Source organism: Scyliorhinus torazame, chromosome 14 (assembly GCF_047496885.1).
Source record: "Scyliorhinus torazame isolate Kashiwa2021f chromosome 14, sScyTor2.1, whole genome shotgun sequence".
Classification (NCBI taxonomy): Eukaryota; Metazoa; Chordata; class Chondrichthyes; order Carcharhiniformes; family Scyliorhinidae; genus Scyliorhinus; species Scyliorhinus torazame.
The window spans coordinates 127,363,648-127,385,150 of NC_092720.1; the positions used below are offsets into that span (position 1 = coordinate 127,363,648).

The following is a 21,503-nucleotide window of genomic DNA, read 5'->3' on the forward strand; positions in this document are numbered from 1 at the left end:
CAGTGATGATAGCAAAACTGAAAGAATGTACTTTAATCAGGAAAGCAAGTATAGGTGGTGCCATTTTTCTTTGGGATAATGTGATCGAGGTCTTTAAAGTTCAAAATAGGGGAGACATACAGAAAATGTTTCCACTTATGGAAGAAATCCACAAGGAGCCAAAAATATAAGATTAATACAAGAGAGGATTCAGGAAAACTCCTTTATTCAGAGTGGTGACAACTTGGAACATGTAATCACAAGAAGCAGTTGAGACAATGCACAGATGCATTTAAAGGGAAGCTGGGTAAACAAACGACGGCGATGGAAAGGATATGGCAGAAAGACCTGTTTTTGAGACCTGTAGCCTCATTGTAAATATTTAGGCTTTGCCATCTCATTTAGCACACTCACTTAATAATAATAATCTTTACCTTTATTAAGAAAATATTTTACTGAAGCATTTGTAATTTTCAGTTTAACAATTTAACATTTCTTAAACAACCGAGCAGGCCGACACATGCAACATTAAAATAACATACCCTACTACCCCACCCCCCGCCGCCCTATCTCCTGATTACCCGTATATTCACTTCCCTGTCCTTCGTCTTACACTACCATGCCTCCCATTTTCCTCCCCCCCCTTACTGCTGACGTTCAATTTTCCTTAAAGAAGTCGATGAACGACTGCCACCTTCGGGCGAACCCCTGGGTTGAACCTCTCAAGGCGAACTTAATTTTTTCCAGACTGAGAAACCCTGCCATGTCGCTAACTCATACGCCTGACTTTGGAGGCTCCGGGTCCCTCCATCCCGGTAAAATCCATCTCCAGCCCAACGTTAGTAAAGCCTCCAAGCTCGTGCCCTTACAAGATGCCGCCTCTACTCGCTCCCAAACCGACCCCTCCCCCCCCCACTACCCACTTCCTGACCTTCGATATGTTGGCCGCCCAGTAATAGTTAATAAAACTCATGAGGGACAAGACCCCTCCCCGTGACCCCGTTCCAGGAGTGCCTTCTTCACCCCGGGGTTTTACTAGCCCACTCAAAACCTGAGATCACTGTATTCATTTTCCTAAAAAAGGCCTTTGGGACAAAAATCGGGAGACATTGAAAAAACAGCACCCTCAGGAGGACTGTCATCTTCACCGTCTGCACCCTCCTCGCCAGTGTCAGCGGGAGCATGTCCCACCTGCAGAAATCCCTTTTCACCGCTCTACCAAAATTTAACTTGTGAAGCTGCCCCCAATCCTTAGCCACCTGAATCCCCAGATGCCTGAAACTCTTCCCCACCACTTTAAAAGGTAGCTCCTTCAGCCGCCTTTCCTACCCTCGTGCCTGAATTGCAAACACCTCGCTCTTTCTCATGTTTAGCTTGTAGCCTGAAAACGGCCCAATTCTTCCAGTGCCTCCATAATTCCACCCCCCCAAACGGGTCTGTGATATAAAGGAATAAATCGTCCGCGTAGAGAGAGACCCAATGCTCCTCCCCCCCCCCCCCCCTCTCACTATCCCCCGCCAGACATTTGATGACCCAAGGGCCATTGCCAAGGGCTCTATGGCCAGGGCAAACAGCAGTGGGGAGAGCAGACATCCTTGTCTTGTCCCCCTACAAGGATTAAAATATTCTGACCAGATCCGGTTGGTTCTTACATTCGCCACCGGAGCCTGGTATAGCAACCGGACCCAATCCACAAATCCCTGCCCGAACCCAAACCTGTCTAGAATATCCCATAGGTACTTCCACTCCACCCAGTCAAAGGCCTTTTCTGCATCCATGGCTACTACCACCTCAACCTCACGCCCCTCTTAAATAACATTCAAGAGCCGTCTAATGTTGGACGTCAGGCGCCTACCCATCACAAATCCCGTCTGATCCTCCCCGATTACCTCTGGGACGCAGTCCTCTATATGTGTGGCCAAGATCTTTGCCAGCAATTTAGCGTCCACGTTCAAAAAGGGAGATTGGCCTGTTTGATCCACAGCTCTCTGGGTCCTTATCTTGCTTCAAAATGAGAGATCGATGCTTGTGAGAACGTTGGGGGGAGGGGGAAGAGAGCACTCCCAATTACTCATTAAGCCTTAACCAGGAGCGGCCCCAGTAACCCAAAAAACTTTTTGTAGAACTCCACTGAGTATACATCAGGTCGGGGGCCTTACCCGATTGCATCGCCCCTCAATCTGTCTATCACCTCCCCGAGCCTAATAGGGTCCCCCAGGCCTTCCACCAGCTCCTCATCTACCTTCGGGAACTTTAGCCTCCCCAGAATTAGATTCATACCCTCCTCCCCGGCTGGGGGTTCCGATTTATAAAGTCGACTATAGAATTCACAAAACACATCATTTACTGCCCCCAGGTCCATCACCACCTTCTCATATCCTTTACCATCCCAATTTCCCTCGCCGCCTCCTGTTCCCTCAGCTGATGTGCTAACATCCTACTAGCTTTCTCCCCATATTCGTACACCGCCCCTTTTACCCTCGTAAGCCTGCCCCTCTGCCTTACCTGCGGACAGGAGCCCAAATTCCATTTGAAGTCTCTGACGCTCCTTCAGGAGCTCCTCATCTGGAGACTCCGCATATCTCCTGTCCACAGTTATATTTTAAATAATGACATATCTAAAATATATATATTACTCTTGAATCCACCAGGATGATAAAATGACCAATAGTCTTCTTGTTCAAAGATGAACTATTTAATGAGTAATAAAATAATAAACGGAGTCCTTTTACTCAATATTAAACTAACAATAAGGAATTTAAGTACAATACAGATAACTATATAACTATACACTATTCTAACAAACTAGTTCTAACTTCTCTCACACTAGCTATTCATGTCTTGCTTGATCACTGTTCTGAATCATATCATCAAGTCATCATCATGGAGGGAAACCAGTTCTTATAGTATCTGACTGAGCCATTTAGTGTTGAAATGACTGTACTACATTTACACACATTGATTATGAACATTGATATCTGAATATCACTACATCCACCTATAAAATTTCCCCTACCAGCCTGTCCAACTCCGCCATTCAGTCTTCTCCCTGTGGGCCCGAATCGAGATCAATTCCCCTCTGATATACGCCTTCAGTGCTTCCCAAACCACCCCTGCCGCAGTCTCACCCATGTCTTTGCACTTTATGTACCCTCGGCTGGCCTCCTTCACCCGTTGACAGATCTCATCCTCCACTAGCAGCCCGACATCTAACTTCCATTGCGGACCCCGGGTCTTTCTTTCCTGTGCTCACTCGTAGGTCTATCCAGTGTGGGACGTGATCAGACACCACAATTGCTGAATATTCAGTGCCCGCACCCCTCACCTAACAGTACGAAAAAGTCTATCCTGGAATACACCTTGTGCATATGGGAGTAAAATGAATACAGCTTGTGCATATGGGAGTAAAATAAATACTCCATAGCCTCCCGAATCTCCACGGATCCACCCCTCCCATGCGCTACATGAACCCTCCGCAGCTCTTTCACCATTGCGGACACCTTTCCCGACCTGGAACTCAACCGGTCTAGTCTCCGATCTAGAACTGTGTTAAAATCTCCCCCTGCGAGTCCAGGTCCGGAATCTTCCCCAGCACCCTCCTGACAAACGTGACATCATCCCAGTTTGGGACATATATATTCACCAACACCATAGCCATTCTCTCCAGATTCCCACTAACCATAATAAATCTACCACCCCCCCCAGTCTACCTCCAGCTTTCCCACCTCAAATGCCACTTCTTTGTTAACCAGAATTGCTACCCCCCCGTTTTAAAGTCCAGTCCCGAATGAAACACCTTCCCGACCCATCCCTTCCTCAATCTAACTAACTTGGTCTCCCAGCTTCAAATGTGTCTCTTGCAAAATGGCCACATCCGCCTTCAGCTGTCTCTAGTGTGCGAACACACCGACCCTTTTGACCGGCCCATTCAGCGCACGTACGTTCCACGTGACCAACCTGGTCAGGGGACACTATACCCCCCTCCCCGGTCGATCAGCCATGATCTTTCCTAGGCCAGCCCTTGGCCCATGCCCCGCACCTCACCTGGCCCGCCTCCGGAAGCTACCGCTGTCCACTCTCCTCCTCCAATACCTTGAAAGTCCCCTCATCAGCAGTCTACCCCCCCCCCACATTGATCTTCAGCTCACCCCCCACTTTGCTTCCGGGGACTAGCCCACCCAGCTAGCCTGGCAGCTCCCGCCTTTGCGCCGAGCATCGTACCACCTGCTGGTTCCCTCCCCCCTCAGTATAAGTTTCCAGAACAATGGCAAAGAGCAAAAGAAACAAATAAACAATCCCTCCCAAGGTCCGAGCACAAAGGCCCACCCCTCCTCCCTTAATAAAATCTTATCTAGTCAAACACTTTCAAACAGAACCAAATGAAAAAGACCGGAAAAAAGAAAAAGAATTAAACATGCCGAATCTCAAACATCTTATCGAACAGAATCTCAAATATCTTATCGAACATCGCAAATTAAATTAAAAATCTACGGTTTTTACAAAGCAAAACATCACTCCTAGCTCAGTTCTCCAGTCAAGGTTTAGGGTCCTTCATAAATTCCGCCACGTCCTCCGGCGAGCCAAAGTACAGCTCCCAACTCTCATAGGTCACCCATAGACGGGGCGGGTAAAGCAGTCCAAACTTTATTTTCTTCTCATACAGGGCTGCCTTGACTTTATTAAAACTCGCCTTACTTTTTGCAAGATCTGCTCCCAAGTCCTGTAACACCCGGATCTCAGCATCTTCCCACATGCACCGTTTCATCTGCCTGGCCCACCTCATGATGCGTTCCTTGTCTAGGAATCGATGCAGCCGTACCATCGCCCTCGGGGCTTACGTATAAGCGTCCTGTGGGCCCGGTCTACCTCCAACGGCTTGGGGAGCGAACCCTCCTCCATCAGTTTCTCCAACATCTTCCCCACATACGCACCAGCATCCGCTCCTTCCTTCCCCTCTGGCAGACCAACGATCTGGATATTCTGCCTCCGAGAACGGTTCTCCAGGTCCTCCACTTTCTCTAGCAGTCGTTTCTGTTGGGCCTGTAACATCCCGATCTCCGCTACCATTGCGATGGACTGCTCCTCTAGCTCCACCGCTAGCTGCTCCAGCTTCTGAGGAGAGAACGTGCAGTCTCCACACAGTGACCCAGCTGGGAATCGAACCCGAGACCCTGGCGCTGTGAAGCCACAGTACTAACCACTGTGCTACAGTGCTGCCCTTTATACTGAGATTTTCTGTTGTGTCAGCAGCAAGCCAAGCCACATTTTCTTGTCCACCTTACCTCGCAGCACCAGGGACCCGGGTTCGATTCCGACCTCAAGTGACTGTGTGGAGTTTGGACATTCTCTCCATTTCTGTGTGGGCTTCAAGGTGCTCAGGTTTCCTCCCACAGTTCAAAGATGTGCAGGTTAGGTGGGTTGGCCATGCTAAATTGCCCTTTAGTGTCCAAAGTTTTGGTGGGGTAATGGGGATAGGGCAGAGGATTCGGCCTCGGTAGGATGCTTGTTTGGAGGGTCGGTGCAGGCTCGCTGGACTGAATGGCCTCCTTCTGCACTGTAGGGATTCTATAATTCATGTTCATGACAGCCCATACACTCAAAAAAGACTCCTTGTGAGAGTGAGGCTTATAACAGGAATATGGTATTCATAAAACTACTCTTAATGTTGTGGTCATGCTTCCAATTGTACAACAGGCAGAGAGCGGTCAAAGAACGGGCAGAACCACACATCAGTTGGACAAACAACAGATTCAGCTTCCCCCATTTATTTAAAGGAATGTATTTAAAGAAAAAAATAATTTTCAGAATCAGACTCACATTTCACATGATCTGAAACCCATTCCTTTATATATGGTGTGAATTGCTACAAGATTCGCCATTCCCCCTTATTGTGCACTGAAGATCACACAGCCATGCACTCAAAGGTTGGCTAAAACCAGTAATCAAATTTACTCACAAAAATTACAACCATACAGAAGCAAACTTGAACAGAAAGTACCTAGCAGTATTACAGATATTAAACAAGTTTAAATATCTTCAGAATACATTTCTTACATAGACTGATAATCTTGTGACTTCTTGGTTTGTGAGGCCACATTCCTTTACTAGTCACATTGAGTTAACATAAACACCACTAGACTGGCAATGCAAACATTATGGCAAAAAAAATCCTTTCACATGTTACAGATGTTATCACAGACATTATCATCTGTTCAAGGCAACAGACTTGTCGATAGGTTAGACCAGAGAGAATTAATTTGGATCAAAGCTCAGATCTTTGACACTGGGGGACGGTAATTATCATTATTCCCCTGTCGGATTAAAATTTACTAACAAAATACTTACTGCAATTCGGAAGCTCATCCATTTGGCTGGGTAAAGTTACAGGAACAACCCTGAAACATGCAACAGGCATCGTGAGTTTTATATATATTCACTATCTCAATATCTGGGGGTTGGTTTATCACAGGGCTAAATAGCTGGCTTTGAAAGCAGACCAAGGCAGAAGAACAGCCTCCCGTACCAGCCGCCCCGAACAGGCGCCGGAATGTGGTGATTAGGGGCTTTTCACAGTAACTTCATTTGAAGCCTACTTGTGACAATAAGAGATTTTAATTTTAATTTCATATCTCAAAAAGGTATGAGCCTACTCTGATCTGACAATTTCTCGATTCTGATCTGACAATCTCGGATAAATAGGCAGGCTGCAATCTCTGGTAACTATTCTTTATTAGCAAACAGTATCTCGGTTTCATCTTTCCCTCCTAAAGCAATTTGATTTTAACCAATTCAGCTTACAGTCCATTTTAAATTCACAACATACTGGTCTACATAAGATCACGTGATGTTTGAAGCAAGACTTTGGCTCTGCTACATTTCGATTGTACATATTTAGATAGGATGTGAACCAGCAGGAATGGGGCCAGTTTTGCAGCAAGTTTGTAGACAGAACATGGAACTCAGTTCAGACAGTTGGTGCCTCTATCACGTCTCTCCCAGCTATGTGGATGCTGTGATCTAGTGTCCCCAATATAAGATTCTGCGAAGGCAGAAGGACCGGGGGGTGGGGTGTTCTTATATTTATAACAAAGGCAGTTTTCTCAGTAAAACTTAAAGAAATGGTGGAATGCAGTGTATTCAAGTTATAACCAATCACTTCAGAACAGACAAGGATAGAGTCACCCCAATTCGAACGCGCAGTGCTGGGTGGAGAGGCTCAGCAAATGTTCCATGGAAGGTGTGTAACAAGATTAGTTCACCCCCTGACACATCGTAGAAGGAGATTATCCCACCTTCAAAATCAATATAGATGCCCAACATGAAGGGCTTTTCTGCCTTCATGCCGATTCGCTTCCCATCATGAAGGTACGAAAGGGCATCTGGCCCAGAGTGAATGCACCACGATTTGTCGTTAAAGCCCAGCAGACATTCATTGCCAGCTCCTCTCCTGCTCATACTCTTGTAGCAGGCACCGATGCTCCAGGCCCCATCACCCTCCTTAACCTCGACCTCCCAGTAAGATCGGCCACAACTCACAGCCTCAGCACCAAGGATCTGGGGCCACCGGTCAAAGATTTCTCCGCTTTGGGGAAACATCTGGATCTGACTTGATGCTGATACCGTTCTATTGTAGTCGGTCAGAGCGAGGTAGGGATTTGCTGTGTCTGGATCCAGAGTTGGCGTCTGTCCATCTGTCAGTAAAAAGGAGATAGTGAGGTAATTGACTTGTTCACCTGCAGAGGATCAAAGGCCTTTTTCTTACTGAACATGGCAGACACTTTTCACCCAATTTCACTATCTTGGAACAATCGGTTTCCAAGTCAGCCGTGGCTTATTGGGAACACGTATGCACACCTCTGATTTAGAGGGTCCCACTCCAGAACCTCAGCACATAATCCAGACGGACACTCCCAGTACAGTGTCAAAGATGCCATCTCTTTTGGACCAGTTAAGCATGTGGAGATAAAAAGATCCCTACTCAAGATCTCCAATATCTACTTAAAGAGCAGGGGAATTCTCCCTGGCCAATGATTATTCTTCAAACAACAAAAAGATTACATACATATGAACTAGGAGTAGGCCATTCAGCTCTCGAGCCAATTCCGCCATTCAATAAAATCATGGTTGATCGGACTGTAATCTCAAAACCATATTCTTGCCTGCCCCCATTATCTAGCCATTTATTTATTGTACGTAAATCAGCTGCCACATTTCCTCATAAAAGAAGAATGTGTAGGGTTACAGCCGAGAAGATGGCAGGGGAAAACCACTAGATGCATTGCTCAGAGCCAACAGACACGATGGGCTGAATGGCCACTATTGTGCTGTAACCATTGTGGTTACAACAATGACTAAAATTGTAAACCACTTTTGGACATGATGAGGTTACAAAGAGTGCTATAGAAATACAAGCTTGCTGTCCTTTCTTATAAAGATTTCTAATAAATGAGAATTGTGTGCCTGAAGGGCAGACATAACGGCCACAGTGACTTGCTTCTCGGACCCCACCACCTCTAACCTGGCCTTTTTGTAGGCAAATGGCACCTCCTTTAAATATGTAGATCAGGTGCTAAGTAATTCAGCAGCAGCCAAATGCTTTTGATGTTGAAAATGTTGTTATTATTGTTACCTATGTTCATTACATGCAATAAGGCATCAGCTCACTTTTTACATTGTTACCAATAACATTGCCATTAGAAATCCCAGCTTCAATCTGTCACAAGGTGATCACCAGCTTTGACAAAGGGCCATCTGGACTCGAAACATTAGCTCTTTTCTCTCCCTACAGATGCTACCAGACCAGCATTTTCTCTTCGGGGACAAGGTGATCATATATACACTGAACCTGGTTTAACCACAGCACACCTCCTTGAGCACCGTCCAAATATTTTAAGAGGAAGCCACAACACAAGCATCTGAAAATTCTAATTCGTCATCTCAAGATGCTGCTGGTCTCAGGTGTACAGTACTGTTATAAACCATTTCCGGTGAGGTATATTCATTACTAAATTCTGCTGTCTGTCAGTAGAGTCCCTACAGTGTAGAAGGCCATTTGGACCCTTGAGCCTGCACCTAAAGAACGCCCACTCCCCTGTTCTATCTACATCAGGGGCTGGTTTAGCACAGGGCTAAATCGCTGGCTTTGAAAGCAGACCAAGGCAGGCCAGCAGCACGGTTCGATTCCCGTACCAGCCTCTCCGAACAGGCACCGGAATGTAGCGACTAGGGGCTTTTCACAGCAACTTCATTTGAAGCCTACTTGTGACAATAAGCGATTTTCATAACCCCGGGCAATTTAGCATGACCAATCCACGTAACCTGCACATTTTTGGACTGTGGGAGGAAACCAGATCACCCGGAGGAAACCCACGCACACACGGGGAGGATGTGCAGACTGCGCACAGACAGTGACCCAAGGCTGGAATTGAACCCGGGTCCCTGGAGCTGTTAGGCAGCAGTGCTAACCACTGTGCCGCCCAATTAATAAATATTCGATCAATATCAATTTTGATTTACAAAATGGCTCTAGCCAAGGGAGAATGATTATTACACAGAGATAATTGGTGGTTATAACTTATTGCGACAGCTGAAGCAGCAAAACTGCATGGGAAACACTAGCAGAAAAGTAAAGAAAGGTTTGTGAACAGGAAACAACCTATTAAAAATAAATTTCTGTCAGGTGCTTACAGAGTTTAACCACCATTTGTCTGTTCATCAGTTCTTCATTCCCCTCAACTGTACATTTTATTGTGTCTTTTGTTTGCGTACTACCCAAAGTATAGGGTGTTGATGTAAGTGGTAGTGAGACATCTTTCAACCTGTAATAGTAGACAATGCGTGGATTAATTTAAAAAGTGAAATAATACATTGCGGCTGAAGTCATAGAGGTTTACATGGAAACAGGCCCTTCGGCCCAACTTGTCCATGCCGCCCAGTTTTTACCACTAAGCTAGTCCCAATTGCCCGCATTTGGCCCATATCCCTCTAACCCATATAAGTGTTTACTGGAAAGTCATCTCATTTACAAACATTTTAATAAAAAAATGTATAAAAGTATGTTGACCAAATTGAAAAGTTAGATCCAAAACATTAAACACCTCCTGTCAGTCCAAGAAGGGCTGCCTATTCGGGTCTTACCTTCACAAAGCTGCCGATACTGGTGGTAAGACACTCAGTTTCACTAAGGCTGACTCAAGAATCTCACCCACCTCAACTGGTCCTGTCAAGCTAATGTGTCCTGAGAAACACTGCCCAATCATAAATATCCACAAAAGAGACAGACAGATCTCAAATATAGTGAGAAATATTGTTCATAAAATAATACCATTTTCACAGCAATTTGTCACACTGAAATGTCTCAAACCGAGTACGGACTGGTTTCATTTACACAGCAGCCATTCTTCACCAGCAACGTCACAGAAATAGCACGCAGATAAGCACATGTGGTTTTATGGCTACTTTGGTTGCAGGAATAATACTGTTCCGGATTCCGGGAGAACGGTCTACAGTTCTCAATTAATGCAGTGGGATCTTTATATCCAAAGAAACATGAAGACAAAAGAGGTCTAAACTTCCCAGATGTGCCTATTTTAATGTTTGGACTGACTGGTGTAACGTTTACCCACTCTGTGCTCTCTGGCATTCCTATACCTCCATTAGCTCATAGAGGGGATGTGTCGGGATTGATTCTTTGTGAAGTGGGAGATAGGGCTGCCCCACTCAAATGTAAACCATGTATGCAAAAAGGTCAAACTGACGCAGCACGCAAATATTTTTCTTTATTCTTTTGTGGGATGTGAGCGCCGCTGGCAATGGCAGCATTTTTTGCCCATCCTTAATTGCCCCCCAACTGATGATAATTTCAGAGGGTAGTTAAGAGTCAATCACACTGCTGTGGATCTGGACTCGGATGTCACATTCTGGGACAGTGAACCGGAATAAATCTGTCCCATTCACCACACGGATGCTTATTATAAAATCGACCAATTTGGGGGTTGATTGTAGTGGCCATGCTAGATCACCAAGACCAAGCAGAGCCAGGCTCCACAAGTAGGGGTCTGTCTGCATGTACTTACTACTAGAGTCCAGCATAAGTCAGAAAAATGCAATTATATTTCAACAAGCGTGTGACTGGCTGTATTGCTACATTCCTCTTTAAACTGACAGATATGTGAAATAGTACAGAATTAAAGCAGAAAACTACAGATGCTGGAAGGTGCTGGGAATACTCAACAGATCTGGCAGCATCTGTGGAGCGAGACAGAGCCTCAAGTCCAAAACTCAAGGAAGGTAGAAATGTGATGTGCTGTTTTGTGTGTGCGTGGGTGTGTGTGTGGAGGGAAACAACAAAAGGGAAGGTTTATGATGGGGTAGATGGCGGAAAAGATTAATGACAAATAGTCAAAAAGTAAAATGTAAAATAGTAAAACAGCATGTTTGCTGATTAAGGACTTTCAGTGACTGTACGATAGGAGTTGGTTTTCACTTACCGTGCAGCAATGGAGTTAAATTCCTGCAACAAAATAAACAGAACACTGGTGTAAAACAGAATGGCTAGAATACGAACAGGCTCAAACACACTGAAAGGGGGGGGGGTTGTAGCCTCGACAGCCACAATTATCATACATTTATCTACACTGGCTGTGGGCAACCTAGGCTGATGTGTGGGCCGCATGGGTGGCCCTCCTTCATCACAGTGTGCCGAAAGATTGGAATCGAACTTGTTCAATAACCACGTTCCCATGAATTAGATCAAATGGGCAGCACGGTGGCGCAGTGTTAGCACTGCAGTCTCACGGCGCCGAGGTCCCAGGTGTTCGATCCCGGCTCTGGGTCACTGTCCGTGTGGAGTTTGCACATTCTCCCCGTGTTTGTGTGGGTTTCACCCCCACAACCTAAAGATGTGCAGGGTAGGTGGATTGAACACGCTAAATTGCCCCTTAATTGGAAAAAATGAATTGGGCACTCTAAATTTGAAAAATAAATAAATAAGATCAAATACATTTAATACACACCAAATATTTTGAAATAAGTTATAGAAAATGCTAAATCATTCACATATATTAATAGAACTATCAACTTCCCGTGATTAAAAACATACATTTTATACGTTTTGATTGGATGCAGAGGGAGTACACGGCCTCACAGTCAATGTTGTGAGAAATCAGCACGCACCTCACTTCATTTGCCCTTACATTATGTGCGGATCACTTCAGTCATACCGGTGAAACACACAATGGAAACAAATGGAATGTGGCAACAGTGAGCAACAAAACGGTCAACAAAAGGCCTTGTGGTACCACTCAATCTAGGGGCTGCATATGGCCCTCAGTTGCCCACCACTGATCTACATTGTACATTAACAAAAGTAATATCCTAGATATGCATGTCGAGTCTCAATGGGAGAGATGAAAGGGTGTCTGATGACTTAATTGAGAAAGAGGGGTATTTAAGCAGAGTATTTCAGCTAGGTAGCTGAAAGCACTGCAGCTTGAGTGGGATAGATGAGATGGGTAACAGCCCAGCCACACACATCCCTGTCAGAAGACAGAAACAGCATATAGGTCAGGAGGGGATTGCAGAAAGAGGAAGACCATGGAGAGTCTTAAACAAGAGAATTTTAAATTAATTGTGACAAGGGATAGGGAAAGAATATTGGTGAGGATAGAGGCAATAGTTGGGCAGAATTTAGTGCTGTAGAGGACTCGTGCGACAGAGTTTAGAAAGGGAGGAGACTGAGAGACCAGCCAGCAGAGCACTGAAACTGTAAAGTACAGAAATTATAATCAAAGAGAAGGAATTCAGCAGCAACTGGTGGAAGCAGGTAGCCCATCTGGTGGGAGCATGCAGAGTCTGAAACAAACAAGATGCTAAGTTTGCAAATAGTCAGTTAAGCCATTGGCCATGGAAAATTAGGGAATCAATGTCAAGGGAATGTTTTTTTTTTAAAAATGGAGCCAAGAAGTTGTCAGTTTTCCATTATCCTCAAAATTGAGCTGGAAGAATCTGTGAATCACCCGAGTCTGGTTGCCAAACAGCCTGATAGACGGAACCTGTCCAATGGGCCAAGGGAAACAACAGAGACGTTTCTGGTGGTCAGCTATGGAAGCTGTCATTGAAGAGCAACCCTCTGCACAACCATCCATACCTCCACTTTCACATTCAGCTGAGAAAGCTATCCAGACATTACAACAAGATTCAGAGAATATTATTGGAATCACTAAGGCAGGGAGTGCCTTACAGAAATTATCTTAAACATTAAATAGAACCACCTGGAGGCAACTCAAAGGGAAGCAGCTGAAAATGGATGTATCCCACCAGGTGACTGAGTTATTTCTGAACAGCACAAATAGCCCACTGAATTTAGCTGGGCCTCAGTCGGAGCACCTCCAGGATAGCAATGGGGAGAAATGAGCCAGGGCTCCCATCCCCAATCACGTATGTGCTTCATCAGAAAGCAAACGTGTTTGGAGATTGAGTGAGGATAGGAGTGAACTTGACCATGAGCCACTCTAAAATGACACTCTGCCCATACCTACAGCTCAACTGCCTTGCTAAACCTAGTGTAGTGTTCTTCCCTGACTCTCTCTAGCATTCATACAGGAGCAATTTATACTTATAGAGGAAGTTAAATAAAGATAGACCGCCAGACTGATACCAAGACGAATAACACAAATTACAGATCTGGATTTATAATTTTATGTTTATTAAAATCATAAACAAAATTATACAAGAGTTAACTCTTTGCTCTCAGCTGGACAGCTGAGAGGTGTGTGTGTGTGTGTGTGTGTGTGTGTGAGGGCAACAAAAGTTACACAATGAAACACCAAGACTAACAAGCAAAAACACAAACTTAACCCCAAAAAACAAAATGAAACCCCCTAACAGCTGACGGTGACTAGCGCCTTAAAAAAAAATGAATGGCTGCCATCTTAGGTAGAACCCTCTATTGACTGTCTAATGGTGTACCAGCCACTACCACAAAAAGGGAGGAGACACCTATCCACCACATACACAAAGCAATATTGATACTCGAGTATACAAAATGAGGAAAGTGAAGAAACAACAAAGCAAATAGTCCTTTCCCTTCAAAGTCACTTTTGTGAGGGCCACGAAGAATCCAGCACGAGTTTCAAGGATACAAAGAAATAACATTTATTTACAATAACATATATATACACACAACAGCAGCAACCTCGCTTGCTGCTTACTCCTCTCTAGCTGGTTCCAAACTGGCCAGCTTTATTTATACAAGGAGTCTGCTAATGATTTCTCCGCCCCCCCCCCCCCCCCTCATTGGGGAAGCTCATACTCCCACAGGATTGTGGGATTGTCATTAGTCCCCAGCCAATGGTAAGCAGGCAGGTTATAACATCCCATCCTCGTCGCCAGTTTTGTGAGGGCCACGAAGAATCCAGCACGAGATTCAAGGATACAAAGAAATAACATTTATTTACAATAACATGTGTGTATATATATATATATATATATATACACACACACACACACACACACACAACAGCAGCAACCTCGCTTCCTCCTTTCTGCTAGTTCCAAACTGGCCAGCTTTCTTTATACAGGGAGTCTGCTAATGATTTCTCCGCCCCCGCCCCCTCATTGGGGAAGCTCATACTCCCACAGGATTGTGGGATTGTCATTAGTCCCCAGCCAATGGTAAGCAGGCAGGTTATAACAGTCAACCTTAACCACGGCGGGTACACACCAAAGTTGGACTCCACTTATGTGCAGAACAACCTTGGTTTTGTGGAACACAGTCCTCTTCTTCCCCAGCTCCGCTCCCAGGCCTTGGTAAAAGTGATGATGTGGCCTTCCCATTTGACGTCATGATGCTCCCTCGCCCATCTCAGAAAATGCTCTTTCTCTTTAAAGCTATGAAACTTCATTATTACCGCACGTGATGGACCCTCAGGACGAGACCTCTGCCAGAGCGTACGATGGGCTCCGATTCAGGAGGGGTCATGAATCCACCTTTCCCCACCATATTACAGAACATCTCTGCAAAGTACTCCATGGGCATTGGACCTTCCATGTCCACAATTCGGATGTTTTGCCTCCTGGACCAATTCTGTAAACCATTCACCTTGGTCTTCAGCGATTTATTCGCTAAGGTCACCAGAAACATCTCCGCTTCCAGCAAGACAATCTGATAGAAGTGGCCCTTTTGAGACATAGCTATGTCTTTTATCATGGCTCCATGGACTTTCATGGGTTTTTTGGACTTCTCCAGAACCACTCGGATGGGGGCCATGGCCATCTCCATCGATTTACAGAGGTCTTCCGACACAACCCGCCAGTGCTTATCGAGCTCTGTCGCCAGGGTACTCAAAAGCAACTCGGCCGCTAGTGGAGTGGCTGGAGCCCCAGAGGCTGCCATCGCTATCTTTTCTGCCAGCGAGCTCGGAGAGAGCTCCGATTCTGTCGACGAACTTCTACTGTCTGCCTTCCCCCCCCCCACCCCTCGATTTTCTGGGCATTTCACCTATATCAGATCCGTATCCCATTAATTCAGTGGGTTTCAAAAGAAAAAAGGGCAAAACATGCAGTACTCTAACGGGAGCCACCTCGTGCGCATCTTCCCCCTACATAATGCCACCAGAATCATAGATTTCTTACAGTGCGGGGGCCTGCACAGACCCTCTGAAAGAGCACTCTACCTAGGCCAACTCCCCCGCCCTATCCTCGTAACCCCACCCAATCTACACATCCTTGGACACCAAGGGGCAATTTAATATGGCCAATCCACCTAACCTGCACATCTTTGGACTGTGGGAGGAAACTGCAGGAAAAGTCCATTTATAAAAATATATTCGGCAATCATTAATAATACATGTGGCTTATAGGAATTAATCATTCGATGCTCTCCAATTGCATTAAAATATTCATTACCTGGATAAAGAGGATGTCATCATACTTTTGTGAAAGGATGTGGAGATCAGTCAGAGATTTCTCAAATTCTTTTGCTGCATTCTGGAGGTTGAAGATCCTTGCGTCAATCTCTGCCGTTACACGGGTCTGCTCCCTGTCCACCGCTTCAAATGCTTCTCTCTCTTCATTATCAATCTGCTGCCTGAGAGCCTCGTACTTCTCCTCAATGTTTATTTCCTTCTCCTTTATCGCTACCTTCAGTAGAAAGGTTTTAGTGATTACACAACACAGATCTTGCACACTCTCTTCATTAGGTAGCTATGGTTCAGTGGGTAGCATTGGATCATAAGATTTTGGATTAAAGCCCCATTCCGGAAACATGGGTTCTAGGCTAACCCTCCAGTGCTGTACTGAGAGTATTGGAATGTTTGTCCTCTTAGTGGACATAGACAGCCAGAACACTACTTTTTTTTCTTCTTTTAAAAAAAAAAAAATTTAGAGTACCAATTATATTTTTCCAATTAAGGGGCAATTTAGTGTGGCCAATCCACCTAACCAGCACATCTTTGGGTTGTAGCGGTGAAACCCATGCAGGCATGGAGAGAATGTGCAAACTCCACACGGACAGTGACCCAGGGCCGGGATTTGAACCCAGGTCCTCAGCGCCGTAGTTCCAGTGCTAACCACTGTGCCACCATGCTGCCCCCCAGAACACTCTTTGAAAAAGAACAGCGGATGTTTCCTGGTCAGTATTTACCCTCCACCCACATTTTTTAAAAAACAGGTGATCTGCTTGTTGCTGTCGTGGATGTTTCTTGCGCACAAATTCCCTCAGTTGCAACAATGATTGGCTGTAAAGTGCCTCGAGGTAAAATGACGTCAATAAAGGCACTATATAAATGCAAATATTTTGCTCTTTTTTTTGATATGCTTATCAACAAGAGCAGGAATTAACAGCATGTAGGGAGTGATTTCACCTTGTTTCTGTCCCTGTCACACTGAAAATATTTTTGAAAATCTCTCACAGAAATCGTGCTCAAGGTCCATTACATTTGATTTTCATACAGGCCTCACACGGGAGGAATTGGCCTGAGTGTTTTGGAACATTAAAGGAGGGCTGGAACCACTGATATTCACGTCCAGTCTCTCTGGCTACCACCCAGTTCCATCTATTCGCCCTGTGGATCAATCGCTCCATCCACCACCTGATGTGCGCAGAGGGAGGGCTTGACTAAAGAAGCTCCCCTCAGTTAAATGATCACCATTTAGAAATCAACAGACTGCAAACTAACCACAGGGAAATAGTATAGCTCAGCATAATCCCATCTTTCTCAATCATCTATCCATGCGCTTACAGTACAGGACAAGAATTGAAACCCAGATGATTTTTCTGATCTTTAGTCAGAAGAGGTCACATCCGCCTGTTCCCAATGCTGACTGGGATTCTGTATCAGCCAGGGATAAAATCAGATCTATTCTGAGTAAACGTGCAAAGTATTAACTCATTGGACATCAAATAGGATTGACAAACAAAAGTGAAGAATGACTTGTAATTTCTAGAGCAACAATGTATATCCCAAAGCACTTACACGCTGCAAAGTGTAGTTAGTCTTGGAATGCAAGAAAAGCAGCAGTTAAATTGTGCACAGCAAGAACACACAAACAACAATCTGATATGGTGCTGATTAAGGGATAAATGTTGTACAGGACAGCGGGAAGACCCTTCTGCTAGTCTTCAAACTAGTACCATGGGCTCTTAAACTGGGCCTCAGTTTAATGTCTCATCTGAAAGATGGCACTTCTGAAAGCATTGCCTTCCTCTGTAACTGGACAGGTGTGTCAAAACTTGGATTGTGTGCTCAAGTCTCTGGAGTGGGACTTGCTGACTTCAGAAGGGAGTATGCTATCCACTGACCCACAACTGACATCATGCAATGCTAAAGCTTTTTACTTAAATCCACCAACCGGTTGGTTTACTCACTAAAGCATTTTGCTTTTCTTTCTGAAGGTCTTCAAGAGCGACTTGTGAAGCTTCAGCATTGCTCTTCAGTTTGTCCTGTTGATCTTTCAAATTATTCTAATAGGAAGCAGCAGAAAAACAGTCATTCCAAGGTGTTACACTCCAGATCCATCGTCTGTAAATGATTAAGATGAACCCAACCTGACAACATAAAATCTATGGACTTCAATACAAAATGCAGAGTGCAGTAGCCTTTTATTTTATATATGGAGTCCTTCATTTTGCAACATGGTGTAATTATTTGTCTATTGTGCAATCCTTTGATTATTTTATACTTTATTTTTAGTTTAATTATTTTGTACTTTATTTTTAGTTTAATTATTTTATACTTTATTTTTAGTTTAATTATTTTGTACTTTATTTTTAGTTTAATTATTTTATACTTTATTTTTAGTTTAATTATTGACTAGAAACTTTATGAAACACAGTGGTCTTATTTGTATCATCATCATAATTCCTTAGACATCACCGTCCAAAACCTCAACTTCTGTCACCCCCTATAAGGACAAGGTCAGCAGATGTACAGAACACTACCATCTGCAAATTCCCCTGCAAGCTACACACAATCCCGACTTGGAATGATGGGCCATATCGTCCGAGCTACTCAGTATTGGTTAAGAACGGCTAACCCCAAAATGTGATTTATTTAGATTTCCAGAAGGCCTTTGACATGATGCTGCATAGGAGATTGTTAAATAGGTTAAGAGCCCATGGTGTTAAGGGTAAGATCCTGGCATGGATGGAGGATTGGCTGACTGGAAGAGAGTGGGGATTTAGGGGTCTTTTTCAGGATGGCAGCCGGTGAAGAGTGGTGTGCCTCAGGGGTATGTGCTGGGACCACAACTTTTCACAATATACATTAATGATCTGGAAGGAACTGAAGGCACTGTTGCTAAGTTTGCAGATGATACAAAGATCTGTAGAGGGACAGGTAGTATTGAGGAAGCAGGGGAGCTGCAGAAAGATTTGGACAAGCTCAGAAAGTGGGCATTGATGTGGCAAATGAAATACAATGTGGAAAAGTGTGAGGTTATGCACTTTGGAAGGAGGAATTTAGGCAAAAGACTATTTTCTAAATGGGGAAATGCTCAGGAAATCAGAAGCACAAAGGGACTCAGGAGTCCTTATTCACGATTCTCTTAAGGTTAACGTGCAGGTTCAGTCCTGCACGTTAAGAAGGTAAATGCAATGTTAGCATTCATGTTGAGAGGGCTAGAATACAAGACCAGGGTTGTACGTCTGAGGCTGTATAAGGCTCTGGTCAGACCCCATTTGGAGTACTGAGCGCAGTTTTGGGCCCCGTATCTAAGGGAGGATGTGCTGGCCTTGTAACGGGTCCAGAGGAGGTTCACAAGAATGATCCCTGGAATGAAGAACTTGTCGTATGAGGAACGGTTGAGGACTCTGGGTCTGTACTCATTGGAGTTTAGAAGGATGAGAGGGGATCTTATTGAAACTTACAGGATACTGCGAGGCCTGGATAGAGTGGACGTGGAGAGGATGTTTCCACTTGTAGGAAAAACTAGAACCAGAGGACACCATCAGACTAAAGGGCTGATCCTTTGGAACAGAGATGAGGAGGAATTTCTTCAGCCAGAGGGTGATGAACCTGTGGAACTCTTTGTCGCAAAAGGCTGTGGAAGCCAAATCACAGTGCCTTTAAGACAGAGATAGTTAGGTTCTGGATTAATAAGGAGATCAGAGGTTATGGGGAGAAGGCAGGAGAATGGAGTTTATAAAATATCAGCCATGATTGAATGGCGGAGCAGACTCGATGGGCCGAGTGGCCTAATTCTCCTCCTGTCTTATGGTCGTATGTGGTGGGGAATTCCTCCCGGAACTTCCCAGGTAAGGGTTTGAATGGCAATTGCCCAGAAGTACAAACTTCCTCTGGGCAATTAAATGTGATTTAAATCTCGAACATTGGATGTTTCTGGCTGTAGCTGTTACACAAATAGTGACCCAACAGAGGTTTGAAGAATTACAATCTCTTCTAACTTCTGAGGAACTGCAAGAAAGACCCAGACCCCAAAACACGGGATTCTAGGGCAGCATGGTGGCGCAGTGGGTTAGCCCTGCTGCCTCATGGCGCCGAGGTCCTAGGTTCGATCCCGGCTCTGGGTCACTGTCCTTGTGGAGTTTGCACAGTCTCCCCATGTTTGCGTGGGTTTCACCCTCACAACCCAAAGATGCGCAGGATAGGTGGATTGAACACGTTAAATTGCCCCTTAATTGGAAAAAATGAATTGGGTACACTAAATTTAAAAAAAAACTAACCGGATTTCTGGCAACTAGTGCGGTTAAAAAATGGGGCGTGTACAACTGAGCTGGGCCTCGAGGCCAGCTCCGCTGACTGGATTTTGCCCAGCCTGAATCAGAAGGTCAGACGAGACAGGCACAAAATAAAATCCACATAGGTAGATGGGCACGGATTGCCATTTCGAGGATGTTATGACCCTATACCACTGCTCTTTCACTGTCATTTGGTCAAACGTCTGAACCTCCCTTCCTATCAGCACAGTGAGTATACCTCCACCTGACAAGAGTTCGGCAGTTCAACAAAGTGGCTCTCCACCAGCTTCCCAAGGGCAATTAGGACCAGCATAAACAACACTTTTCTTTAACCTAATGTCGCTCTCTCTCCAATTGAAATAAAGAGCAATGTATTTTCGCCAGTGCACACGTACCCTCAACTCCTTCACTGCTTCACTAATGCTGATTAAATTGTGGTTCTTGTGGCTTCCTATTAAAGCGCAGAAGCTGCAGACACAGACAGCATCGTCCTTACAGTAAATCTCCAGCAGCTTCTGGTGCTCTGTGCATTTGCCAATCGCCGTGTCTGCAATGGGGTCTGTCAGGGGGTGGCTCTTCAGCACCACATTCTCCTGGTGCAGCCGGAGGTGTATGGAGCACATGGACACCTCGCACTGGAGGCAGCTTTTCATGGCTGAGCGCCTTTTCTTGGTGCAGTAGGTGCAGGGAACAGCGCCCTTGGAAGGGTCCAGGGCCAGGTAACTGGCCACGATGTTGGCCAGCTGGAAATTCTTCTCCAGGGGCGGCCTCAGGCCGCAGCCTGCCCGGCACTGCGGACAGCTGTAGGTGCCGGTCTCGGGCTCCCTCCACACCGCCTCCAGGCAGGCCCGGCAGAAACTGTGTTTACAGCCGAGGATCACCGGCTCCGTGTAAATCTCCAGGCAGACCGGGCAGGTCAACTCTTCCTCCAGAGGCTCTTGCTGAAGAGCCGCCTCCGCCGCCGCTGCTGCTGCCGCCGCCATGTCGCAGAATTGAGGCGCTCCACAAGTGGTGGGGGTGGGGGGGGGGAGCAGGTTGTTCAGCCCCTTGTGCACCGCAGAAAGCATCCCGGACAGAAACCGGGACCTCCACTCACATTCCAGTTGGAAATAAATAGCCCTTCACACCAATATCTGCAGATGACTAACAACATAATATTATATTGTTTTATTTCACGGAACGTGGGCGTCGCCTGGCTATTGCCCATCCCTAACTGTCCTGCCACATCCCGTGAAATAATATTTTTTAATGATTTTATATATTTACGATTAACATTCATTATATTGTATTAATTACTATTACATTATTGCTACTGCCCAGACATTTT

The 21,503-nt window shown here is 45.2% G+C and overlaps 1 protein-coding gene across 1 annotated transcript; it reads right to left on the reverse strand.

Annotated features, from left to right (window-relative positions):
• Window positions 1-5,728: 5,728 nt before the first annotated feature.
• On the reverse strand, window positions 5,729-21,197 carry LOC140390026 (tripartite motif-containing protein 14-like). Its single transcript, XM_072474861.1, has 6 exons — window positions 20,572-21,197; window positions 17,846-17,941; window positions 15,886-16,119; window positions 11,469-11,491; window positions 9,667-9,797; window positions 5,729-7,670 (listed from the first exon to the last, which is right to left on the reverse strand). The coding sequence occupies exons 1-6, from the start codon at window positions 21,157-21,159 to the stop codon at window positions 7,132-7,134; spliced, it is 1,611 nt and encodes a 536-aa protein (XP_072330962.1). The 5' UTR covers window positions 21,160-21,197; the 3' UTR covers window positions 5,729-7,131.
• Window positions 21,198-21,503: the final 306 nt, after the last annotated feature.